This window comes from Populus euphratica, unplaced genomic scaffold (assembly GCF_000495115.2).
Source record: "Populus euphratica unplaced genomic scaffold, PopEup_1.0 scaffold119.1, whole genome shotgun sequence".
Taxonomy (NCBI): Eukaryota; Viridiplantae; Streptophyta; class Magnoliopsida; order Malpighiales; family Salicaceae; genus Populus; species Populus euphratica.
Window position 1 is genome coordinate 94,365 of NW_011500011.1, and position 27,664 is coordinate 122,028.

The 27,664-nt window shown below is 32.9% G+C and overlaps 4 protein-coding genes and 1 pseudogene across 4 annotated transcripts; 2 read left to right on the forward strand and 3 right to left on the reverse strand.

Moving 5' to 3' along the window:
* Window positions 1-6,978: 6,978 nt before the first annotated feature.
* Window positions 6,979-7,833, forward strand: LOC105141432 (acanthoscurrin-1-like). Its single transcript, XM_011048655.1, has 2 exons — window positions 6,979-7,477; window positions 7,540-7,833. The coding sequence occupies exons 1-2, from the start codon at window positions 7,057-7,059 to the stop codon at window positions 7,551-7,553; spliced, it is 435 nt and encodes a 144-aa protein (XP_011046957.1). The 5' UTR covers window positions 6,979-7,056; the 3' UTR covers window positions 7,554-7,833.
* A 1,195-nt stretch (window positions 7,834-9,028) lies between these two features.
* LOC105141491 (glycine-rich cell wall structural protein 1-like) lies at window positions 9,029-9,892 on the reverse strand. Its single transcript, XM_011048726.1, has 2 exons — window positions 9,619-9,892; window positions 9,029-9,534 (listed from the first exon to the last, which is right to left on the reverse strand). The coding sequence occupies exons 1-2, from the start codon at window positions 9,890-9,892 to the stop codon at window positions 9,029-9,031; spliced, it is 780 nt and encodes a 259-aa protein (XP_011047028.1).
* Window positions 9,893-14,937: 5,045 nt separating this feature from the next.
* LOC105141492 (uncharacterized) lies at window positions 14,938-17,502 on the reverse strand (annotated as a pseudogene).
* Window positions 17,503-20,920: 3,418 nt separating this feature from the next.
* On the forward strand, window positions 20,921-23,891 carry LOC105141433 (Glycine cleavage T-protein family). Its single transcript, XM_011048656.1, has 4 exons — window positions 20,921-21,076; window positions 21,655-22,233; window positions 22,627-22,745; window positions 23,118-23,891. The coding sequence occupies exons 2-4, from the start codon at window positions 21,673-21,675 to the stop codon at window positions 23,662-23,664; spliced, it is 1,227 nt and encodes a 408-aa protein (XP_011046958.1). The 5' UTR covers window positions 20,921-21,076; window positions 21,655-21,672; the 3' UTR covers window positions 23,665-23,891.
* A 1,147-nt stretch (window positions 23,892-25,038) lies between these two features.
* Window positions 25,039-26,328, reverse strand: LOC105141493 (probable F-box protein At4g22030). The gene has a single exon (XM_011048727.1). It carries the CDS (start codon window positions 26,326-26,328, stop codon window positions 25,069-25,071), a length of 1,260 nt encoding a protein of 419 aa, XP_011047029.1. The 3' UTR covers window positions 25,039-25,068.
* Window positions 26,329-27,664: the final 1,336 nt, after the last annotated feature.

The following is a 27,664-nucleotide window of genomic DNA, read 5'->3' on the forward strand; positions in this document are numbered from 1 at the left end:
AGACATACACATTATGAAGCTAACTGTTTGGAACCTTTAGAAAAGTCTTTCAGCTTGATCATTGCTGTAAGTTCCTATAGTTTACTCCCATTGATGCAGCAACTCGAGGAAATTAATAGCCTCAACTCTGTGATTCTAATATAGACTGATAAGATCAATTTAGTACTTTTAGCTAATTATTGATCATAAAAGAACATGGATGAGAGCCTAAAAGTTAGACTTTGCATTGAATGTGCTTCAATTGAGAAAATAGCCTCATAATTAAGCACTTCTTTTTTCAACACATACGAAGTTCTACACAATAAGATATATATATGTATATATGTATCCTTTCTAGATTTGTGTATGAGACTTTCTAGTACAAACTTCCATTCTTAACTATATATTAATTCTCGTATATATTTTATGTTGCAATTTCGAATGAAATTACGACGGAAAAAGGAAATGGCAGTTTAATTATTCTTGTAGAATAACTAAATAACAAGGCATAAAAAGAATGAATTATAAATCTTAACATATTTTTATTGTCCCGGGAAATATGAAAATGAAAATGAAAAGTCAATTTATACTGGAGTTAGGGTGTTTTAATTCAAGCTGAGTTTGAATTTTTTTATAAAAAAAATCAATATATAGATTTTATTTTTTAAAATATTTTTTTTATGATTTTATATAAATATTTAAAAATTCAAAAGGAATCCAAAAATCAAATTTACAGAAAAATATTTTGAAAAAACAATTTTCATGCTTTACTAAACAGAAGCTAAATTTTCTTATAAGAAAAAGGAATTTACATGCAAGCAAATTTAGCATACACTTTATATGGTATAAAGACATGGACATTGGAAGGAATCTTTTTTTCTGTGCAAAAACCAAAGTGTCGGCGCCAGTTATATGAATTTATTTGTCGGCTGTTTATTGCAACACAGTCATTTCGTGTTCTTATAACCATGATGAACAAACCCATTCCTTCATACCAGTTAACAAAACAATAAAACATGGGTTATAGATTATTACAATGTATTTTACATTAATTTAATTTTTATTTTTTTATAATACTTATTTTTATGATGAATTTTTTTAAATTTATCTTGTTAATTTTATTTTTTAATATTGACTGTTCAAAATTTAGCTTTGTAACTTTTTTAAAAAATATTATGAATTCTTACGTTGTTTCATTATATTTTTTTTTAAGATTTATTTTTTTAATGAATTTTTTAAATTATCTTTATCTATTTTATTGTTTTAATATTGAACTAGTTGAGAATTTAATTTTATAGTTTTTTCTTTAAAATATTATAGATTTCTATAGTTTTTCCCCACATGGTTTTTTTAATGATGTTTTTCTAAAATTATCTTTGTCAATTTTATTTTTTTAATATTGAGTTAATTGAGAGTTTAACTTTGTAATTTTTTTTATTTAAAACACTGTGAATTGCTATAGTGCTTCCCCACATGGTTTTTTTATAATTTTTTTAAAATTATCTTTGTCGATTTTATTTTTTTTATATTGAACAGGTTGAAAATTACAACTATAACTTTCTTCACAAAATATTGTCAATTGCTACTGTATTTTACTAAATGGTTTTTTTTTATTTTATTTTTTTTATGATTTTATTTTTTTTAAATTATCTTTGTCAATTATATGTTTTAAATGTTGAGCAAGTTAAGAATTTAGCTTTATAGTCTTTTTTCTTTAAAACACTGTGGATTGCTATAGTGTTTTTCCACACTTTTTTTTTTGTTTTTTATGATATTTTTTGTTTTTTAATGATTTTTTAAAAAAATTTAATTGTTGATTTTTTTTTATATTGAACTAATTGAGAATTATAGTTGTAGTTTTCCTCATAAAACATTATGATTTGCTACAATGTTTCTCTACATGGTTTTATTTTTTGTTTTTGATTTTTTCTAAAATTAACTTTTTTGATTTTTTTTAATATTCAGCTGGTTGAGAATTTAGCTTTGTGATGTTTTTTTTTATTAACAGAAAAACTAAATTATGTAGCAAAAAGTGAAATCATACGGGAAAAGTACTATAACTTTTCTCATAAAACACTATAAATTGCTATAACTCATTCTATTCAGCCTCTAAGTTTTTTTTATCATCACACAAATTTTTTTCTCATGAAATATTGGTTTCATCACATCTTTAGTTTTTATTATTTATCTAGTGCTGGTATGAAATTATAACACTATTAAGCACATTTACTCTATTAGCCTACTGCAGCATGCTGGTATGCTATCTAGTAGATTCTAAATATAAAAAAGAAAAATACATATATAGGACCTGGTTATATACACCTAAAAAAAGTTTAAATTAATGTTTTTTAGTATTTTTTATGTAATAATGTAAAAAAATAATATAAAAATTATTTTAATATATTTTTAAGTGAAAAATATTTTTAAAAAGTATATTGCACCATAATACTAAACATGCACACAATGATACTTGTTACTACTGTGTTTTTCTCATCCATGCAAAATTTTAATTGTTGCTCAAAAATAATTTTATCTTTTAAACTTAAGACGTCCATGCATTTATAACTAACTTATATTTAATTTTATTAAAAAAATAAAGATAATGAATTTAAACTTTTAATTATTTAGTTATTATAAAACTTATAACATATTAAAAATAATTTTAAATAAAAAACTTTAAAATAAATTTATATTAGCCTAACAATTTTAACATTGACCACATCGCATAGATGTTTTTCTTTTTATTAAGTTTCACCGACCATTAATTTACAAAAAAAGAACTATCAAATTTTTTCAACTTATGGGCAAAATATTTCATTGGTGGTTAAAAAGTGAGTCCGTCAGCATGACTTTTACTGGCAAGCTTATAGATGGAAAAATTTCATCAAAAAAACTATCATTTATGATTTATCAATGAGTTCATCGGTAATAAAACTAACAACAAATTTACAAATGAACAAAAGGCACTAAACAAAAAAAATTACCCACTTTGATTAGTTGATATTATCATCGGTGACTTTCATATATCACACAAAAAAAAACCCATCATTAATGCTAACAATGAGGTTTCTTAATATTATCGATAAAATAAAATCATTGGTGATTAAATAGTGACACAATGGTATTTGTTATGATTATTTTTTAATTCTCTAAGATATACCAATAGACTTAGTCTATCAGAAAGACCATCAATAATATTTTTAAAAATATATATTTTTTAAAATTTATTAAACAAAAACAGAAAATAGTTAAAGAAAATTAAATTAAATTTAAAATAAAATATTTATTATAAATTTACAAGTTCAAATACAATTATTAATTGTTCTTTATTTTTTAGTAGTGCATGAAAAAAAAACTTACATCGAATGGTCAGACTTTCAATAAGCAAGATGCTTTCTAGGAAATAGTCCTGGCTTTAAAGGAACCTCTTTTGAAATGGCGGTATCGTAATCGAGGAACATGTGTTGAGAGTGGCTACTCCTGTCTTAAGTGTCTGTTCACAGTTGACACTTAATAACTCGCAATAATTAGAAGCGTTGGTGAAAGAACTAACAACAATCTTGTCTGGACAACATGCTAATTATTTTCTTCTAGACATCTAGACAAATTAAATAATTGAAAAATATAATAACATTCATATCTTAAAATAATAGGTAGCACCATCACTATATAAAAGACTATCCAAAATTTGTTTGCTTGTAAATACACATTAATATTATATTGTCATAAATTAATTGATTTTATTTATGACTACTCTTTATTCTTATCATGTGCAAAAAAACAACAAATTTCTCTAATCTATCAATTTGACCAATCATCATAAAACTCACATTTTTATTTGGTTGCAAACATATACATATCAAGGTCTTGAATTTCCATATGTTCACCTTCCCATGTTATCTTAAACATTTAATGTGTTTTTAATTAACCATCCTTTACTTAAACACATATATACAAAACTTTCCAGAAACATATCAACTTATAATTTACACAATAACACCAATTTAAAATCATGATAATCACATTTAAGTATCTTTACATCATTAAAACATTAAGACTATCACCATTTTACCTAATTTAGCCAAAAATATACAATTCCAACATTCTAATGCATCCAACATAAAACATTTAAACCCCTAATATCTTAAACAAATAAATTAAATTGAAAAAACCAAAAATCCCTAATATATATATATATATATATATATATTTGAAACAACTTAATAAAATAAAAAAATATTTTTGAAAAGTTCTCAAAAGCTTGTTGAAGGTTTATGAGTTGCTGAAGGTGTGTTAATTGCCGGAAAATGATAAAAAAAAAAAAGGAAAGAGAGGAGAGAAATTGAGAGAAAAAGAAGAAGAAGAAGAACAAAAAAGAAGAAGAAATAATAGAAAGATAAAGAAGAAGGTGTTGATAATAAAGAGGAAGAGAGAATAAGAAGAAGAAAATGTAGGGAGAGGGAGGAAGAGCAAATGTTATAGAGAATAAGAATGAGAGAAGAAGAGAAAACAAGTTTGAAGAAAGTTAGGGATCTGGTCTTTGAATTAGAGTTTTTTTTACTTACAGAATCACAAATAGAAAATAAAATTTTTTATTAATTTTTGAATTTTATCCTAAATTTTGTATATGATTAAAAATTAAAATTTCAATTAAATTGAACATTTTTAGAACCCCCAAAATATCACTAACACAATTTCAATCCGTCGGTGATTCTATATGTGATTTTCAATTACATGGAAGAGTAATTTTTTTTCAACTCTTCAAATTTTAATGATGGAGTTATTCTATTAGTGATTCTTAGTGGTATGAGAGTGGAGTTTTTTTCCAACTCTTTGAAATTTTTTGATGGAGTTATTTTATCAGTAATTTTGTATGTATTTATGAGTGGAGAATGTATATTCATTCTAGCTTTCGTGTTATCATTTGTCTTTCCTTTCATATTTATAGTCGTGTTAATGTTTTCAAGAATGTTCTTTTTAATGTGTATGACATCAAGTTTATCACGGGATAGATTAGTCATCTATTAAGGAAGCTCTAAAAAAAATATTTTATTTTACCCAATTGTGAATCACACCAAAATTAAATAAATTTGCTTACCAGATTGAAAACCAAACATAATATTATCATACTACAAGACCACATCATACAATTATTTAATCAATAGTATTGGCAATGCAACATCCTTTTTGACTTTACCAACACAAAAAAATTCTTTTTGTACTTATAATCTATTAATATGAATTGCTAGTGGTAATTAGAAAAAGACATTTTGCCACCATTTTCTAAAAAGACCTTGTTATTTTCCATACAGTATGAACATACTAGTTTTTCATATGTGATTTAATCATAAACCATTTTATACGCTGAAAAATCATTAGTAGTCCACATCACAGCTGTCTTTAGTTGAAAATTTTATTTATTCAAAACATGATAAGTCAGAGTTACATATGATCATAATTGCTTCAACTCATTAATCAATAGTTAAAGACAAATATCTATATTTTAACTCGGACTATTAGAACCAGGTATGACCAGAAATAAAAACATTTTCAGTGAAAAGTTATAAATCATGAGTATTTAGCAAGAATAAAGAGTGCAAATGACTTGAATAAATTGAATCTATCTATACATAACCTAAAACAAACATTCCTTGATTCCATTGAAAATTAAGGATGGACTATATTAAAATGTTTTCAAGCTTTACCATAGGATATATGCACCATGACTCTATCAACAACATCAAGTGAATGAAGTTATGTGATCAACATTCTTTAAAGACATTAATAACTTTTGCAGTCTAGGATTGATTAAAAAATATTTAAGTTTTATATATGTGACAAGAGTTTTTCCATTTTTAATTCTGGGTTTATAGCAAATATTCCTACATGTTCTGTACTCGATCAACTCTACATATTTAAAGTATTACTACATGCATAAATTTAGAAACATGTCAATTTTTTAGTATCCCAGGCAAAAGAGTTTCATCACGAATTCACGCAATAAATTTCTATAGAAAAAAGCTATAAAACAAGTAAATACACAAACAAACTAAATATGCTACAAAAATATACAATAAAAATTAACATTTAAAATTAAGTTTAAACAAGACATGAGTAGTTTTACTTGTTTGATGTGGAAAATTCTAAAAAAATGAATTAGAACAGAGATGCTGACAAACTGAGTGTTGGGGTGACCGAATTTGTGTTAATGAAAGTTTGATTTGTGATAAAACAAAGGATGATTTGTTGTTATTTGCAAAAAAAAAAATGAAGGAGAAGAAGAAATGAGGGAGAGGGAGGGAAAGGATGAGGGTTACTTATCAAGTCATAAGTTAAATATTACGTATGATATTACAAATTGATTTCACTAACAAGTTATTTTATTAGTAATTTTATCTATATAAATAACATGCCATTATATCATTTATTTTTCTAATTTATTTTTTTATTGTAATTTTATTAGTATATACATAGATAATATTTCTATCATGTTATGGATACAATGAAGAATTTTGGTGAAGTTCATTGTAATTTATCAATAAAAAATTTATATCGATATTTTGTTTATATTTGTTAATTTTTTAGCAGAAAATTTGAATAGCTTCTCATGTTATCTTGTTCAAATTTAAGGAGGTAGCTACCGAGCAAAAACTAATCCGTTGTAAATGCATCGCATAATTACCTTACTAAAATTAAAAAAAAATAATAATTTCAGTTAATACACAAAAATATTCAGGTTGTTAAAAAAATAAATGAATGCTATTGATAAATGATAATATATAGAGTAGCAAAAGTTGAATTCTATTGCTAGCTATCTAGCTAGCTGGGTTAATCAATCATGGACACTTGTATGGAGCGGTGCTGAGAGGGCCAGTTTTTCACTAGAGGCAGATGAATATTAATTAACTCTGTAAGCAGCGAGAAAAGATGATTGGGTGAGTAGAATTTGTAACATTAATTCTCAACTGCACCATTGTTTTCATCGACTATAATTATTGAGATTTTATCGCTATAAATTCTCTCCTGGTTTGGCTATGGTAGAGTAGTATTGCAAGCCATAGTTACAGTAATTATTCAATGATGACTACGAGGCTTATTTTGGTATTGTTTCTTGCACTTGTTTTTGGCACTGATGCTAGGAAGGTAGCAATGGGCAAAAAGGATGCATTTCATGAGGGTAAGACGTTCTACTTTGATTACTTTCCTGGTTATGACTTTGGTTCTGGATTTGGTAGTGGTGCTGGTGCTGGTTTGGGTGGGGGAGCTGGACTGGGAGGGCTTGGTGGTGGAGGAGGGGGAGGAGGAGGTGGTGGTGGTGATGAAAATGGTGGAGGGTTTGGCTTTGGAGGTGGAGCTGGAGCTGGAGCTGGAGGTGGATTGGGGTCTGGAATTGGAGGATTTGGTGGCGGCAGCGGCAGTGGTGACAGTGGAAGAGATGATCCTTTAGGTGGTGGGATTGGTGGTGGATACGGTGGCGGAGCTGGAGGAGGGTTTGGAGGTGCGTTGCCTTGAGTAGGAGCACTGAAATAATAAATGGAGGAGGAGGAGGAGGAGGTGGTGGTGCACTGCCTTGAGTAGTAGCACTGAAATAATATAATCTTGCTGAACTGGTTAATTATTGATGATTTTCGATAAATAGCGTGCCTGGTAACAATTTTATAAGCACAATTTCTCCTATTTAATTAACGTGATTTCTTCCTTCCAGGGATTGATCCTCGAAATTAGGTTGTTTAATCCCTAAAATGAAACCAATTCAAATGTTGTGGGATTTTATTTTATTTTATTGTTATTTTTCACTCAAGTTGTATTTGATTAGCTTCTACAATAAATATTATTATGAAGTAAATTATCATAGTTGGATGTATTTGTTTGGATGAGAAAATGTTGTATTTGATGCTTTCATATGTTAGAAATTAAATATGTTACACGAACCCTATTTTTAATTTAAGAATTTAAACATTTTAATTATACATTCAGTTTTGTATTTAAAAGCTAATACAGGTTAAGTACAGGTTTCAAGAGGCAAAAGTCACCAGAATTTCCAGATTGATACTGGACCTCATCGCAAGAATAAAGAAAAATCTTGTATAGCTTCGTCTTAAATTTAATGAATATATAACTTACCAACATTAATTAATGGTAGCTAGGTTTTCTACAAGAGAATTTGTTGTGTTGATCATGAGCAAGATGATATCGTTCTATTGATGGCAAAGATAAATGTATGTAAACTACTTGAAAGGTTGACAGTTTATGAATATGATGGATTAGTTGTCAAATTGAATATTTGAATCTTCTTGTAGATGGGGACCTGATCGAGATTTGTATAATAGTTGAAGGGTTTAGATGCACTTTGCCAAAATAGTTTTTTTTTTTTTTTTTGCCCAACCCCTGATAGGTTCTCTCCTTGCATGTTTATCCAAGATTCGAACTTCCGCGGGATACAATTACTATGGGAAAAGGAGATTTTTTTATTTATTTTTTATATTGGAGTCATTAAAAATAAAAATATTTTTATGAATTTAGTTTGTGATTGAGCAGAGACATCTTTAGCATAAAAATTGATTATAAATTAGTATTTGATTACTAATTTATATTTATTTAAAGGGGCATAAATAAAAATATGAAATAAAACGCACTGTAAGATTCTATGGATCTTCATCCTACATAGATACTATATTTCCACTACGTGAATTTCTAAGCATTAAAGTTTCAAGCTTGATGAGGAGTGCAAATGCTAGCTGTGTGACAATTTGTGTCACAACAACCAATATGTTCATGTCATCATGACCAGTCGAGGAAACTAGAACATTGCTTCTAGCTTGTTTATAGCCATTGACAAAGCAATCTCTCAAAGAAACTAACACGAGCTTGCTAGCTTGAGAAAATGGAACTTTTATTCCGGAGATGAAATGGAGAAGTCATCTAAATGATATGAGAGTGATGAGCATTTTATATCCGTTAATTTAGAGCATTGCTATAAAGAATTATCCCAAGCTTGCTGCTCTGTTCACACTGAATTTCGAGGGTCAACCAATCATGTACGTCCGTTTTAAGGATTGCCATTATCACTATCGTTTGAATCATTTCCTTCAACATTTCCAATACCAAACCCAAAGCCAATGCCAAATCCAAATCCCATGCCAACGCCATTGTTGCTATTATGACCCTTGTAACCACCTTGTCCTGTAGGCGCTGCTTTGCCCCCACCAACTCCAAAACCACTGCCTTCACCATGTCCAAATCCTTCACCATTACCATTACCATTACTATCACCTCCCTCTCCTCCTCCTCCCCCACCACCAATATCACCACTTGCATTACCTCCACCTCCAATACCCTCTCCAGCACCATATCCACTTCCATGACCAAATCCTCCACTGACCATTTTTCCTCCACCGCCACCCTCTCCTCCTCCTCCTCCACCGGCACCACCATTTTCGCCAACACCAGCCCCAAATCCATAGCCTTTACCATGACCAAACCCACCACTTACACCTCCACCACCTCCACCATCTCCGCCGCCGCCTCCTCCTCCTACACTAGCATCACCACCACCTGCCCCAGCCCCATACCCTTCTCCATGTCCACCTCCTTCATCTCCATGACGTCCACCACCTCCACCTCCACCTCCACCTCCACCTCCTCCTCCTCCTCCACCACTATCACCACCACTACCATGACTACCCCCTTTACCTTGGGTGCTAAAATCTCTACCATTCCCGAAAAAGCTTCCACAACTTCGCCAATTTTTATAGCAATTATCACTGTTATCATCGTTGTCAGACTTCCATCCACTTCGGCCACCATAGTTGCTTTCATCACCCATATCACCTCCATAATCAATGCCATTCAAAGCACTAGCAATGCTCAAGACAAAAAGAGCCAGGTACAAGAATTTACTAGAGATTCCCATGACTCCTCACGAAACATAAGCCAACTTGCTTGACTCCCTCTCTAGTCTCTTCTATTTATATGAGTTTGTAGCCACTCTGCCACCATAATCATTTAGCAAACAATGGCCCATGCTTACATTTCCTCTTTTGGAATTATTTCCCCAACAAACAATACTGTATTTCAAAGGAAACCAAGTGCAATGGACATGACACCAAAGAAATAAGCAAAGCATCCGAGTCAAGAAAAGTCTCGGCTGTTTATAGCGTCGTCAACTATAGCCGCCAAGAGACTTTTCTAGAAGTGAAGAAAATGGAACATTTCCTAATCAATACCCAAATAATTGGCGAGAGTACATGCAGCTTAGTGTCTTGATGTGTTTGATGTTGAGCTCTAAGATGTTTATGTAAAAGTATTTTTTTATTGAAAATGATATATTTTTTAGATTTTTTTACTTTTTATATTAATATATTAAAATTATTGAAAATATTTAAGAAATTAAATTAATGTGTACTGCAATACCAAATAACTAACATCATTATAATTAGCCAGAGATGGTGGATTAGGTGATCGTATATTGTTTCAATTATCTTTGATAGGGAGAGAAGCTTAAACAACCAAATTATATTTAAGTAAGAAAAAACGTGGTATCATTCTTGAAATCTAAATGGAATCCTCTCTGTCATTTCACTTTTAAAGAACTTAAACAAGTATACAGTATGAGTTTGGAACCCTAGCAAACTCTTGGACAATCGCCAATATCATTCCACACAGTGCTGTGAGAAATAAGCATGCCTCTTGTTGTTCCTGTAGCTGGTATATATATATATATATGGTGGCTAGCAAGTGGATTGATCGCCTGATGTATAAGCCTGGCAAAGTGCAAACATCAAATAACAAGTAACAGTAAGAATATTAATGAGCAAATTCTTGAGGAAGAACAGAAGGTACACAGAAAGACACCGAGATTATAATGTCAATTATTTGTTTACGAGGATTTTTCTTTTTAGAATAATTTTGAAAGATTTTTGCTGTTATTAATATTTTCAGTGGGAAACTAACTACTCCCACTTTAGCAGCCCCTTCACAATTTCATTCTAATAAAAAAAATTATGTACCAGTATATATTTTTAAATTTCATAGTGGACTCCAGTGCTTAAAAATATTCTTCAATTCCAGAAGCTCTCACACCATGTTCCCTGCCAAATTAAAGAAGGAAATTCGTTGCAATATTGATAAATGCTATCCTAAACAATTTCTTACAGTTTAATTTTTCAATCAATGCGGGAATTATTCGAACATTAACCCTTGTCGTGGATGTATATAGTCAATCTGATATGTCCAACATTGGGTATACATATAGGATGGAAAAAAAAGAAGCCCATGATAATAGTTGGCAAGCATTATAATAAATAGAAAAAAAAAAGTTAATTACACATGCATACCCATGTCATTCAGAAATTACTAGCTATTTGAGCTGTATTTTATTTAGAGTCAGATAATTTTTTTTTTAAAAAAAATAAATATAATGGCAACATTTTATAAGTGTTTTTTAACATAAAAATTCTTAATTATGAATTTAAAATTTTTATGCATACATTTAATTAAATAAATTAAAAATTATTTATATAACTAAAATAAATTACCCTGAAACATATATAAAACGTTCTAAATAATTTGATAAATCTATATATAGTCTTAAACAACCTAAAAACTGCAAAAAAATTAACTAAAATCCATCTGAAACTAAAATCATTCATGAACTTAGATCTACCAACACATGTAAAGTTTAGATAAAAGAATATTTAGAATAAATTTTTTTCATCAAATGAAATTCATTGATATTAAAATTGATATTTTTTATGGTTATAATCAATATTAACCAAAACTTTGTCTTTAAACTATAAGAATAAGGTTATTTTTTCTTTCCTCTCTCAAATTATGAACTAATTAAAAATAAGAAAAATAAAATTTTAAACTAAAATTGAGTTTTATAAAAATCGAGGGACCATGCTTCTACTATTTTCTATTAAATCTCCAATAATATCTCAATAAGAAGGGTCTTGATCAGAGGCAGAGGTCCATGCTTCTACTATTTTCCATTAATTCTCCAAAAATGAAGACCGAAGATAGCTGTAGTTTCTACCACAAGTTTCACAAGCTTAACCACGCTATACGGTAGAGAAGGTCAGGTATGCAACCAAGCACACCACATTGGTGAGGATTCAAATCCCAAGATTTGGAAACATAAACATATAAGAGACACTTGGCGATGGAATATATATATTTAGATACTAGAAAGACTGACACTTTTGATAAACTTTGTTGCAAGCCACCATCTCTGAGCTCGATGCACCTTGAAACACTGAGAATATGTTTAGGTTTATAGCAAGAAAGACGTTTTCGACTGCTTCACCAAACCAATACTCAGAGAAGATTATAAAAAGCATATAGCTAGCAACATGAAAGTGCAGCATAAGATAAATGCAGCATGTGGTGCCATTTTTTAGTGGAAAAATAAGATATGATGTATATCTGCCATGTCCATTCCATAAAAGCCAAGCTAAAGTGTTCAAAGAAATCCCAGATTTTAATCATGCAAACCCCTTTTGTCTCTCTTTTTGCTAGAGATGCAGATACAATATGGTGCTGTCATAATTTAGTCCCACAAAAGGAATCACCTAAGGCTTTGATCACCGGCATACTCACGATACCTATTAATGAAAAAACTATAATATCCTTTCATTTCCAAAATATAAAAATCAATTTCTTTCATTAATGACAAGTGAGTAACACAACCAATGGAGCCTCTACCGGTTCCTAATAAAGTTAACAGTCCTAGAAGCTAGAACATTAGAGTTGACTGGGTTGCAAGCCCTTTGAAATTACTAGAAGATGACCAAAATGAAGGTAGAGAGGAATCAAAACAAGAAACAAACAGGACATCATATTCTCGGGCTAGCTTACATGTCAAATGATAGTACTCCTGTGGATGCTGGTTCCTAGATTCGAATTCAGAAAGTCAAGAGAGAAAGCACACAACCTGGTCATTAAACCGAGCCCTTGAGGATGTTTGATTAACAAATTAGTGATGTTATTAATCTCTATTTCTAAGGTGATGAGCCAATTAGAAGTAATGGACAACCAATTATATAATCGGTATGAAGTAGTATGATAATCATACAATTAACGGTATAATTGGCAAATTAATAATCTTTTATTATTCACCTGGTAATGTAATTATCTAATTGGTAGATATTTGGTCAACTAATAATTAGCAAATAGAACTAAAGGTGTAGATAATAATGTAAACTCAATGAGTAGTGTTATTAATATTAATTAGTGGTGGTTAAGTGGTAAAAACTTGGGACTAAGGGGTTTGCTCCTTTTATGGTCTCAGGTTCGAATCCTTGGCTGCTCATATGATGGCCACTGGAGGTTTACATGGTCGTTAACTTCAGGGCCCGTGGGATTAGTCATGGTGCGCGCAAGTTGATCCGGACACCCACATTAATAAAAAAAATATATATATTAATCAGTACAATATTTTTTTTCCTGTTTTTGGACTGTAATGGTGTGGTTGATTGCTTTTGTTAGTGAGAATGTGTGTGTTGATTAATGTTGTTTTGGAGAATTAAGGATACCCTTTTTAGTATTTATATTGTTTTGTTATCTGGGATGTTTAGTTGTTTGTAATCTTAGGATTAATTGTTGATCTTTTTAGGGGTTGCCTCAAATAATTAATGTTGTCTCATGGAATCAGTAACACCCTTTTGATTTTTCTCTTGTTTGTCTCTCTGGGTAACTTTGGAGGTGATTTTGTTGTTTTTGTTAGGTACAATTGGTGATTGTTATCATTGGTGGAGGAAGGATTATTCATTTTTCAGTGAAATCATCTCTCTTTGTTTCTCATCTGTGGGTTGAAAAGGTGCCTGGAGTTTGGATTTATGCTTCAGCTGGGGAATCGGATCATAACTTGAATGATGCGGCTGCTCCTGCTCTTATGCAGAATGGTTTTGAGCCTTTGAGGGTTTGTCCACGGTCAAAGGCTCTTTGAGTTTAGAATCTTCAGATGGAACTGGCATACCTTAACAAGTTAAAGGCGCAGACGGTTGCGCTTGGAGGGGAGAATGAAAATGTTTTTCAAGATTATCATATGTTTCTTGGTGATAAAAAAGGAAATGATGATGGGTCAAACGTCGATATTATGGAGTCAGAAAAGAAAGGGATTTGTGATAAACATTTGAGAAAACTTCAAACAATCTACAGTGTAGCTGTTGAAGCTCTCCCTTGTAGTCTTGGCTTGAGAAAGAGGCTATAGGAGATGCTGGAAACAACACACTTGACACATTCAGAAGCATGCGTGGGAGATGCTGATGCTTCCTAAGGTTTCAAAAGGCAAATCAGGACTGATTTTTATGGCGAAGTGAAATTCTGATATCTGACAAGTATTTGAGTCATTGCTTTCAGAAGTTGAAATGTAGGCATATAATCTGAATGCTTTTCTGATAATGTGCCTAATCATAGATGATTTGCTTTTTGAGGAGGATCTTGCTTGTGAATATGTCTCATTGTAGTTGCATTTAGGAAGGTTTGATGAAGCCAGAAAACTAGCAGAAAGGCTCCGCGGAGGTTTTAAGGGATTCCGTGGAAATTAGATCGTTTAATAAAACTATTTCTGTTCCAAGCAAGGATGGTTTGCTATCGAAAAGCACCATCTGGAAAGCTAGTTGAGATATCTCTCATTTCAGTAGCTAAAGATGGTGGCAGTAATACTGGATTCTCCCTTCCTTCTGCTGCTGTGGATTTTATTCCTCAGGAGAATCCAGCAAGCAAGAGAGACGTATAAGCGGTAAGTTAGTAAATTAACAGCTAAAGAAAATTGTCTGCTCAAAGTCATAAACAGCTGTGTTAATTAATTGAGAAGGAAATCATCTTCTGCATTTTCCATTTCTTTTTCAACTACTCTCTTGTACTATAATGGCTGGGATTAGTGCACAAGAGACTGCCTCACTGGCTCTGTTATTGTGCCTGGTGTTAACAACTCCATGCTGCATTTATTTTTTCCCCATCCACACTCTACTTTGATTATGACAGATTGTGGATATCTTTTGGCTAGTAAGGAGTGAAGGAGAGGAGATGTAGTTCCTCTACTTCTCTTTTAGTTTTTGGTTTTTGTTACAGAAGAGGACTAAAAGCTAAAGACAGAACAACTGTATGTGCATGGCAACCCTTAGGCCTTCTTGAACTGCTCTATATGGTGTCATTGCTTGCAAAATTATTTTCAACGGCTGATTACCAAACAATATCTGAAAATCTCTGGCTAAATGCTTCCAGCTTTACATGCCATTGAAGATACATCAAACATCTGATGATACTTTTATTATTTATATGGATATTTTTACTTAAAAATCGTTGAGAAATTTGCTAAATATTAAACTGAACTAATATATAATGAGTAACTGGAACCAGAAACTTCATTGAGATCAAGGGAAAAGATGCTTCTCCACAATGAAGCTCTTTGTGTTAGACTCTTGGCCATTGTGGACTCACTTCCTGCACTTGCCAGGTCAATAACCAAAACAATGTCCCAAATAGTATGATGAGAAAACAGTAGCAACAGAAAACATATTCAAGGACATGATTTCTCTGAATCTAACACTCCTTGCTCTCACTCACAATGCATTCCTTAATCCAAGCATCAAAATTGTAAGAAAGAGATTAGGCACTGCATCATTACTCGGCATGAATTTGGGGCTATAATTCTGAAGAAATGTGACTTCGACAGACTAATAACTAAAACATATCGCACAACAGAATTCAGAATTCGAGGCCTGTATGTTGCTGCAGTAAGTGAAAGTCACCAAAAACAGTGGGAAGTGGGTTCAGGATAGAGTTCATCAGAAGGTTTAGTATTTGATCTCTGGTCATTAGCTTAAAAAAATAGCGAAGTCTGCTAACTTCAAGTGTGCTCAAACTAATCACATATGACTGGCTACAACAGATGGCTCCTCAGCACGTCCTGAAATTGCATTTGCTCTAGCTGAAGAGTCCTAACTGGAAGCCTTTGGCAAACAAGAGAGAGAAGAAGTTGAGTCCAGTCGGGCAACCTTAAATGCAAATGCTTTCTCAGAAGTAAAAATGAAGCGCGAGGTGAAGTAAATTAGGCATGATGAACACATGTGACTGAGAAATGACCAGGACTAAAATCTCAAACACAGGAGATTTGAAATAATAGTGAAAAAAGATTCACTGCACTTGATATAAACTTTACAGTGTGATCTTACTCATTCCACCCTAACAACCAAGCATGTAGCAAGTTCATTTATTCATGATATCAATGACTGTTAGATTAAATAATAGCCAAACAGAGGTGCTAAAAGCCGCTTACCATGCCATTCCTCTCATGTAGCAAGCATTTGCTATGATTGCACAAAATCCTTTCCACTGAAGCTGTCTGTCATCTGACACTGGAGGTGTAGATGACCATCAAAATATAGTTGGCTGTGGTGTGCACAAGATAATGATAAATATAATGCTCAACCACAGAATGCACTCATCCACCTGCAGTACAGAAAAAGAAGTTGGTGATTCTACACCATAGGCCATCATCAGCTGTGTTAATTACTCGTAATCCTGGTGATAGTTTTATCTGTTCAACATCAAGACTATAATTTCGAGTCACAATAGCCATAGACAAATCTTTCTGAATGCTAAAAAGAAAAGGAAAACAAGGTTGCAAAAAGTTTTGTGGGAACATAAAGATTGTAAACAATAGACACTGATCATTCTTTGATATCCGTTGGTATCTCAGAATAAGAGAAAGAGAGGGCATGGATTCCATTAATAAGTATTCTGTGTCTTCTTCCTTGATCTATCTATTTTAAATTCAAACAAATGCTGCAGAATACAGAAAGTAACGACATCAAAAACCACATATATAATGACAGTGCATGTCAAGGATCCTTACTGTGGTGGGCAGAAAATTCACCAAAAAATAGTTTAAGGTCTATAATGGCCCAACCAGAGAGAAAGATGCAAGTGATGCAATTTGATGCCATTGTGTTTGATTCATTCTCAATTCCAAGTATATGACAGTCATATGTCAAACTAGCCAACCAGGAAGGATCAAGTTACATCCTCAGCGAATATCTTGGACTTCACACTGGTGCATCTAGCATAATTCTGCAGCGCTTCAATTTCAACACCAGATTCCTTAATAGCAGTAAGTTCCTTGCGTAATCCTTCACCAGCACAGCCAACAGCATGTGCATTCACTCCAGCACTGATGAATTCCTGACATGCAGCATCACTCAAACGTGTAATTTAGGAGTGGCAGCAAAATGAGATCACACATAATGATGGATAAAGAGAAGATTTTTCAATATACTTTTAAGTTGTCGCCTCCTCCACGGTCCATGACATTCATGTATCGCCTAAACAAACTGATTCTATGTTTTGTGATGAACCATACTCATCATCAGGTGAACTAGAATCATGTGACCGGCACTGCAACAGGTAACCATTACTCATAGAATGCTCAATCAAATTCAAAAACTAAAGAAATCCTTAATCCCTCAAGCTTCACAGACGCTTACCAGCCATCATTTGAAGCCACTCGCTGTAATACATGATGGGTTCTAAGTTGGCCAGGCCCCTTCCAAGAAAAAGTGGAATCATTCTCTACATTATTACAAGGACCACATAAAATTCTAGGAGAGATGGCAGTAGTCAAAGTATTGACATGGATAATCTTGCAAAAAGAAGCATCATGAAGCGTGTTAACAACAGGGTATGTGTGGCACTTGCTAATAACTCCTGATTGATAGATGGTTACCATGGTTGAACCATCATAAATTCGTTACCTTCAGAACAGAAGACAAACACTCATATTGTTCAAACAAACAATAAAATTCAGATTCAATCATGATCCTTGCATTGATAAACATCAGATCATCACTTAGTCTTGGAGTCCCTAAATTGGTCACAAGACACCACCTAGCTGAAACACAATCATCAAAATAGAGGACCAAAAAGGAAAAACAAAAACCCTAAACCATTGTTTCAACACTGTCAACAGTCTGAAAGTTTTTGTTTTCAATTTCTAATGAACTTCCATAATCCTGATTGCATCTAATCTAGGAATCCGAGGAAAAGAAAAATGAAGCTGCAAACTTTATGCTTATGTTTAGTTTTTTATAGGCTAATAATCACAAACAAATTCTCATTCATCCTAATCATATATAGACTACAAACACCCAAACAAAATAATCAAGTGCCACTCCAAATTCATTTTCCTTCTCTAGTTTCCTCAAGTTTCCAAGGAACCAACCAGAACCTTAGATCTAGCAAACAAAAACATGGGTTTCTCTTCCCTAAGGAATATATGCATAAAAATCCATACTTTGAACTCCAACACAACCAAAATAACAAAATTCCAACAAAATAGATGAAGCAACATTTAAGAAAAGAACTTTACCTTATCTAGATTCAGATAAGCTCATTAGAAGCAATATAGCCAAGAGGGTAATGCTGCAATAGACAAATTGATTCAAACTCATGTATGGATGGTTGGTTAAAAAGAGTGAAAGCAAGAAATAATTTCTTTGAATTATACGGGGAAGTGCTTAAGCCACCAATTTATTGAATGGCTAATAAAGATTCCAACCATGGCTTGATTCTATCAAAAACATTTCTGGATCTCGTTGTTAGAATCGTTCTGTTGGTGACTGTGACCTTGAAAGCTTTGTCCTTCATGGGATTTTGAGACTCAAATTTGGATCCTATTTTCTTGTGTGGGGGGAAACTAATTTTAATTATCAAGCATTTATTTTATTTTTTTGATTGACGTGGTGTCCGGATCAATTTACACGCACCACGACTAATTCCATAGGTCCTGAAGTTAACGACTATATAAGCCTCTAGTGGCCATCATATGAGCAACTAATGATTCGAACTTGAAATTACAGAGAAAATAAACCCCTTAATCCTAAGTTCTTATCACTTAACCACCACCTAGATAGTTAATTATCAAGCACTTGTTGATTATATGGTTGGTGGTCAAAGAACAAGTCTTGTTTTATTTAGTTTTGAAGAGTTTGGTAATCTTTGACCCTGCCTTGTATTAAATAACATATTTAAGAAGATTGTAGAGGGTCAAATACAGAAAAAACCGGAGTCTTGAATGTGTTTCTAATTATGTAAAATAAATGCCCACATGACTTGGGATTGATTTGCCAAAAATATGCAAGGCAAGTACAGACTTCTACTTGTTAAATATCCTTGTCTATTTACACAAACCATAACCTCATTTTTTACCTAATTAGAATATTTAAATATAAAAAAAATAATTAAATTAAATAATTAAATTATTAAAAAAACTGATTAAACTAATTAGAATATTTAAAAAAAATAACTGGTTTGGTTCAATATTGGTTTAATAAGCCTGAAACTAAAAAAACTAAACTGAACCAAGTTAAATCAGAAAACACTAAGTCAAACTGAAATCAAATTCATTAAAAATTATTAAAAAATATATAGTTTTTGATTTTTAATATAAAATAACAGAAGCAAACCATAATCGAACCAAACAAAACCAAGAATGAACCGGTTGAGTTTTGATTTTGTTCTACAATAACCGAACTAAAACCCGTCGATTTAAACCTATTTTAATTTGGTTAATTTTTAGGTAAAAACCAAACATAATAAGAAATGATCATTCCTATCTCAAAGTGTTACTTTTCTTGTTGAAAGTGTAATTGAAGCTTAATTTTTAGAGTTTGTTTAATTTTTATGTTTTAAAAATATTTTTAAAAAGAATAAAAATGTTTTAATTTTTTAGATTGAATAAAATTTTTTTAGTATTTTCAAATAGTTTTGATATAATAATGTAAAAAATAAATTTTGAAAAATAAAAAAAAATATTATTTTTTCAAGCAAAAAATACTTTTAAAAAATAATTATTATTATAATACCAAACATGTTATTAGTGTTGGATTATCTAATTGATTTAATTTAAAATTTAAAAAATATTAATTTTTATACTTTTTTAATTTAGAATACAGTTTTCATCACATAAATAAATATATATTTCACTTAGGTAATTTTTAAGAGTGTGACAATGATTATTTTTTAAAATATTTTTTATTTTAAAATATATAAAAATAATATTTATTTAGTTTTTTAAAATTATATTACACCAACATATTTAAATAATAAAAATCACAATAAAAATAATTTTAAAATAAAATTATAAAATATAATTTCAACCACAAAAGCAATTTATCTATTTTTTCACCCTAACAAGAGCCTAAAGATCCCATCAAGTCCTCTATTGTCAGGACTCCTGTGGACTATTTCCAGAGCCACCAACTCCCAAACTTGAGCTGCCAATAGCCTTTCCCTGTCCCAGTGGAATCCTTACAAATCTCACCAACCCATTTCCCTCTTTTCTTTTTTCTTCTCTACAGTGTCAGACTGTCAGTGATCCCTCAACAGCAAATAGGTAATCTGTCATGGTTCTAATCCCGTGCTCTTAGCTCCACTTTAAAAAACCTGCACCCTAATCTTCATGTGCTTTGATTTAAGAGGACTAATCATTATAAAAGGCAAGCCCCTTTAACCTCATGTTGAATCAAGGGTAGATATTCTCTGGTATCAGATTGTACCTCTTGACAGACATCCATAAGATTCTAACAGATAATAATGAGTAAAAGCTGAACAAACGTAAGACAGTAACAAGGCTGAAACCCTTGGGGGCTCGGCTTAAATCAATTTTTATATCAAAACTAAGAATTTCAAGAAAAAATAATTAATTAATTATTGAAATTGAAATTCTCATTATTATATGAAAAAAATTACTATATTAAAAGAAAGTTAATCGAAAATATTCTTATCTTAACTAAAAAAATAAAGGTCAAGAAGAAAAAAGATTGTGTAGCCATGTCTATAGTCCTAGGCACCACTCATTAATGGTGGGGTTTGCAGTTGGCTGCATCTTGATGTGGCAGAGTCACCCTCCTCCACCCACTACACATACCACCAAACATCCTTGCATAAAAAAAAAAAACATAGTATCATATTCAACACATATAAAAGTGGCCGTATTTTCTCTCTCTATCTTCCCCACTCCATTGCAAGAGATGCTCTTTTGAGCTCTCCAAGATTTGCTTTCCTTTGAGCAACACTCACCACCACCAACAACCATGTAAGTCTCTCTATTTCTTGACATTTATGGGGCATTTATGATTTAAAGACTGCAGCTTTTCTTTCTATAAGGGTGATTGAATGGCGATACTTCTTTTGTGTAATGATTATTTGAATGAGATCTAGAAAACCCATTTCCAACCTGGCAATTTGGTAGCTTTCGAGACTTAACAGATTGTTATGTTATATAAATGAATGCTGGTTTATGAGATAGTGTCGGGAAATGGGAAGTAAAAGATAGGTGATTTTTGTTTCGATTGTTATAATGTTGCCTGGATTGCATAGTTTGATTCCTTGTGTTATATGTAGTTAACTTGTAAATCATGTCCTAGTTTCCTTGTACTCTCATCTCACTCACATCTTTGTGATCCCTTTTGCTCTGGTTTGAAGGTGCTGGCATCATTTTTCGCTTTATGGGTTGATTAAATATAAACACATATTCGATCAAAATCCAAACTTTATGTCTATATATATGATCAAAATCCAAACTTTATTCTGTATTTTGCACGCGCTGATTTTTTTAGATTCTTCTTGGTGGTACTAGTATATAAGAGTTCATATTATTATTATTTTGATCAGATATATTCAGTTTAGAAAATGAGGGGAGGAGGTTTGTGGCAACTTGGCCAATCAATTACCCGCCGACTTGCTCAGGTTGATAAGAAGGTTGTGGGACGTCGATACTTCGCCTCAGAAGCTGAGCTGAAAAAGACTGTTCTTTATGACTTCCATGTTGCTAATGGTGGCAAGATGGTGCCATTTGCTGGGTGGAGCATGCCCATTCAGTACAAGGACTCTATCATGGAATCAACGGTGAATTGTAGAGAGAACGGTAGCATTTTTGATGTCTCACATATGTGTGGGTTTAGCCTCAAGGGCAAGGACTGTATTCCTTTCCTAGAGAAGCTTGTTATTGCTGATGTTGCCGCGCTTGCTCCTGGAACTGGGACTCTAACTGTCTTTACTAATGAGAAAGGAGGAGCAATTGATGATTCAGTGATCACCAAAGTTCAGAATGATCACATGTACATAGTTGTGAATGCAGGGTGTAGAGATAAGGATCTTGCTCACATTGAGGAGCATATGAAGGCATTTAAGGCAAAAGGTGGAGATGTCTCATGGCATATCCATGATGAGAGATCTCTTCTCGCCCTCCAGGTCAATCCTTGCATTCTTATCTTTGCTTCTCTTTGCTTTTTATTTATTTTTTTGATCTTTTTTTGTGTTTTGATATTCATGACACTAGTGCTAGATTATTGACTTGAATTCAGCTATCATAGTAATCTGTGACTTTAGTATACAACTAAAGCATGTCTGGAACAAAGTTAAAATGTATACTGTCAGGCTTTGTGATTATAGCCTCATGCTTTGAATGTTATTACCTCCCCCCCCCCTCTCTCTCTCCCCCTCTCCCTCTCCCTCTCCCCTCCTCCTATTGTTTTTCTCCCTTCCTCCTATTGTTTTCGTAATCCATATCTTTTGAGAAGCAACATTGTTCTCCAACGCCTGATATCATGGCATTTATAGAGTTTCTTCACTTTTTGGGTGCAGGGTCCTCTTTCTGCTTCTGTTCTCCAGCACCTGACAAAAGATGATTTGAGCAAGTTATACTTTGGGGAGTTCCGTATTACAGACATCAATGGAGCGCTCTGCTTTATTACTAGGACAGGGTATGCTTCATTTTGGTTTCTCGTTCATATGTCCTCATTCCTCAAATATGGAATGCGCATCAATGACCATTTATATGTAGTCATTAAGAGTTTAAGTATAGCTATCTTGTTGACATTTCACTTTGAGTCTGTGCTTAATTTCCCATCTATATTTTCTATTTTCCAATAAAATTTCTGGGAATATGATAATTGTCTTTAACTATACACCTTATGACGACGTAGCGAAGAAGAATTAATTTAACCTTAGAGCTATTTGGAGCTGAGGGTACAATATTCTCAAATGTTCTCTTGCATTTAAACCATTAATTTCCCATGCTTATTTTTCTCTTATTGGTCATGATGGATTATTTGTCTCTTTGCTGAGATTTTCAGATACACTGGAGAAGATGGATTTGAAATATCAGTTCCTTCAGAGAATGCAGTGGATCTTGCCAAAGCAATCCTAGAAAAATCTGAAGGAAAAATAAGGTTGACAGGGCTTGGTGCCCGGGACAGTCTCCGACTTGAAGCTGGGCTGTGCTTATATGGTAATGACATGGAACAGCACATAACACCAGTAGAGGCAGGACTGTCTTGGGCGATAGGGAAGAGAAGGAAGGCAGAAGGTGGCTTTCTGGGTGCTGAAGTAATACTCAAACAACTTGCAGAAGGCCCAAAAATCAGGCTTGTAGGATTTACCTCTACTGGTCCACCTCCCAGATCCCACAGTGAGATTCAGGATGAGAAAGGGACTAACATTGGAGAAATTACAAGTGGAGGATTTAGCCCATGCCTCAAGAAAAATATAGCCATGGGGTACGTGAAATCTGGTTCACACAAGGTAGGCACCAAAGCTAAAATACTGGTACGTGGGAAGGCCTATGATGGAGTTGTCACAAAAAAGCCATTTGTACCAACTAAATATTACAAGCCATCTTAACTCAGGTTTCGTACTTCAGTTCATGCATTTTGTAATTGGTTCCTGTTTTGACTTGTTTTCATAAACTCGATCACTTCAAAGAAATCTCCCCTACTCCTGTCTCTAAGAAGTCCCCAATATCTTGTTCATGTTTTTTCATTATTAGTTGACAGGAATGATTGTGTTACATGTTTCCAAATGAGAACAAATTTCGTGATAATAAATGAAAACCACATTTACTTTCCTTATGTGATGGTCATTTCAAGCACAAGAATTTTGTGAGCCTTCTCTGTATGATGGTTTATTTTAGTATGGTGGCGTTTAAGGTCTAAAAGAGCTGTGCCATGTCTTGGTATGTTCGTATACGCGAGGACCTGCACTGAATAGCTGAGACAGGCCTTTGGAATACCGAAGATTTGCTGACTGGTACGCATCTGCGGCTACCGTGCTTTGTCCATGAGCAGCCGCCATGGTACATGCAAATAAATAGTTGTTGGGAAGATGAGATGGGAGATGGAGTCACGGCCCACATCACAAGAAAAGCAAAGCACAAAGCGTTTTCCCACCAAGATGTTCAAATATGACATGGTTTCAAAGTTGTCAAATTCATTGGCGGCTACTGTTTAGAACCTAGGTAGATAATTTTTGAACAAATAATCTATTAAATTTATCGACACTTGGTGTTTCGAATAATAATCCAAGAGGACCTGGCTCATTTTATCGTTGCAACTTCTATGACCAGAGGTCAATACTCAAAATCTCAACAAAAGTTCGGTTGCTTTTAATCGTCTGGCTTGTTGTTTGGGCCATATTGGACTATTTCCTTAAGCCCTAGAAATGGCCTAAAATTAAGAGCAAGTCCATTCATTCCGGGTTCAACTGTTCACATCTCCATATTCAAAACTTGATGTTTTGACTTTTCTCTTGGAATTTATTAAAGTATTTATACGAGGCAATGGTTGAATGAGACAGATTTGAATCACACCACACAAAGACCAACCTCTGGATTTGGTGGCTTAAATGACGACTGACTCAACTAGAATACTTATTATAATCTTTGCAACTAGCAGATTCAACAACTTGGGAGCTCGAGAAACGTATATTTATCTAGCCAAAAGCATCAGGACTAAAAATATATGAAGCTTGTGATCTTTAACAATATGATCTCTTAGAACTATAACCACTTGCTTGGAACAAATGTAAAATTTAAGAACATTGATTCCCTATACATTTTAGATATCATATGATCTCATGAATTTAGTGGTAATTCTCATCCTTGCAAAGTAAGAAAGAAGTTTCTCATACTTGAGCATCTTGAGGAAAAAATTGAATATCATTTGTGACAATCTATACATGTTACTTTGATGTACAAAAGGATTTTTTAAAAGAATGTGAATTAGTTATGGACAGGGAGGTCTAATACTATCAAAAAAGTTTGCTAGCAAACTCATCTATGGTGCTTCCATCTCCATGAGAAGAAGAGGATTTTCTGGCAAGATCTCTTAGTTGTGACAAGCTTCTTCCAAGCTTCAATGCAACATTCATTTCGAACATTTCTCCGTCTTCACTTTTCTCGAAATCTCTTTGTTGAATGCTGGTTTCAATTGATTCTTCCATAAGTGTAAAGAATCCTGCACAGTTTCTGTACATTTCAACTACCATACCGATTTGGCCACCGTGCTCAAATGTATTGACTGTGCTAGCTAATGCACCAGCTGTGACAGCCACAATTGCTGCCCAAGATCCATGGCCTACAAAGGCAGACCCCGCAGCTGCAATGCCAGTGAGTAATGGACCAGAGATGGCTAAGATCTTGTTAACCTTCAATGCCAAGTTGCCTAGTCTCATGTAATCTTCACTATCTTTTCTCTTTATCACTTCAGTCACTTCCCTCATCTCCTCTTCAAGATCTCCACTGCACCCATTCTTTCCTTGTGTTTTGAGGTACTTTCTTGGGGATCCTTGTGTTTTAGGCCACCAAACTGCAGGCTCAAAATTTTCAGGAAACTTTTCAATCATTTTTCCTAACAAAGGAAGAGGGTAAGCTTTATCAAGAGCCAATGTCTTCTCCATTGCATCCTTCACATCTAACGCGGTAGGATCGCGAAGAGCAAGTGTTGTTCGTATTTGGCTATAAAGTTGCTTGAACAATCTTGTGGCATTTCTTTGCTCTTCTGCAAGCTGTGAAGGCTGGATTTTGTTCATGATCAATAACATTCCAGTAGCTGCAGAAAATAAAAGAGTAGAAGATAACGTCAAAGCCAAAAGAGGTGCTCCAACTGTACCAGCTGATGCAACACCAGCCATTGTTGCTGCTGTTAGAGTGATCATGTTAATTGAATTCAAAAGAAGTTTGTTCCAATTGTCACGTTGCTCCCCAATGTTTTTGTGCATCTCTACTCTATCAGAAACAGCTTCTAAGATTGCGTAAAGCTTGGCTGCTGCTGCAGTAGTTTTAGACTCGATTGGCGCACACTGATCTGGCCTTGTGTTTTCTAATAATGGGACTGTACTTGTGAGCCCATCTTTTAAATTCAGTTCCTCAACAAATCTTAATGGGGTTCTTGGAACTGGGAGACGAAATCTTGGAAGCTTAGGTACCGAAACAGCAGCATTGATTCTTGTTGAACAACTACAAAAACAAGAAGAAGAGAAAAGAAAGCTTGAAGCTTGTAAAGAGGCCATAATATTGTATATGGTTTTTTTCCTTTGTTTTCTGAGAAAATGTAAGGGTTTTCTTTGATTATTTCTGTTCTCTGGCTTCTTCGATGTGTTTGTAATATGTAGTGTGAGAATTCAGAGGTTGATGTTGAAAATGGAGGGAGGCAATGGAAGGGTATTTATAGCAACGAACATACCTGTAAAGAAAAGGTCATAGGGTTGAATTGACTATGTGATAGTTGACAAGGTACAACATTGGCTGCTTAGTATATGCATGGACCTGTTCACCACCACTTGAAGATTATTTACTTCAAAAATTCTCCCTAGCCTAGCCAGCTTCTTTGGTCTAAGTGTGACATTGTAAAACTTGCTATGCGTACACACATTATTATATTGTGGCATCGATCATCACTAAAGGAAACCACAAGCTCATAATCTCTTGAATTTACTTCATATAAATATTAAACACACAGATATTATTCTTATTACATTTAAATCAACATTTTTATTTTTATTTTTATTCTTTATTAACAAAACTGTATCTAATTACAATTTTTATGATCACCTGATATTTGTAGAAATCGCCACTAGCAACCTAAAACAATCACTGCATATCCAAATAATACACCTATAAAATATCACATAATTTATGGTATTATATATTCACATTAAATAAATAATAAATATTTTTTTAAAGTAATAATAATGAAACCTGGATGAACTCGAAGCTTGACTTAAATTGATATAAGTTTAAAAAAAAACAAGAAAATATGATTAATCCAATAAAAAAATAGATTAATTCACTACTAACTTGATCGATCTAAATTTGATTTTCAAATTTGACTAATTAAAATTCATCCTTTAATTAATTAATTTTTTTAAATAGAAATCAACCTTCATGAATAGTAATGATTGTTCATACTAACTGGTTTTCTACTATTGGTGTTTTTTGAAAGAACTGTCATTTTTATTTTTTAGAGAGAGATTGGAGGAAAAATTGTCGAGTTATTAATAAAAAGAAGCCAATAATCAAATTGGTAATTCGAACATTGTCTCTAGAGGTTGAGTTTTGTTAGGGATTCCGGATCGGTGATGTTCTGATTGTTATCCATTAGATGCTAAATACACTAACACAATATTTAACGTGGTTCGGCAAACCGTCTACATTCACAAGAGAAATCATTTTATTATATAGGGAAAAAACAATATTTACAACAACAAAGGAGGATGAATCATTTACTCTATGTCAACTCTTAACCTCACTCTATTTCTCTCTTCTCAGTGTTGTAATGGTAGCTACTGCTGGCTCCTATATTTCTCACATCTTTGGCTATACACTCTTTCATTTTACTCTTAAATA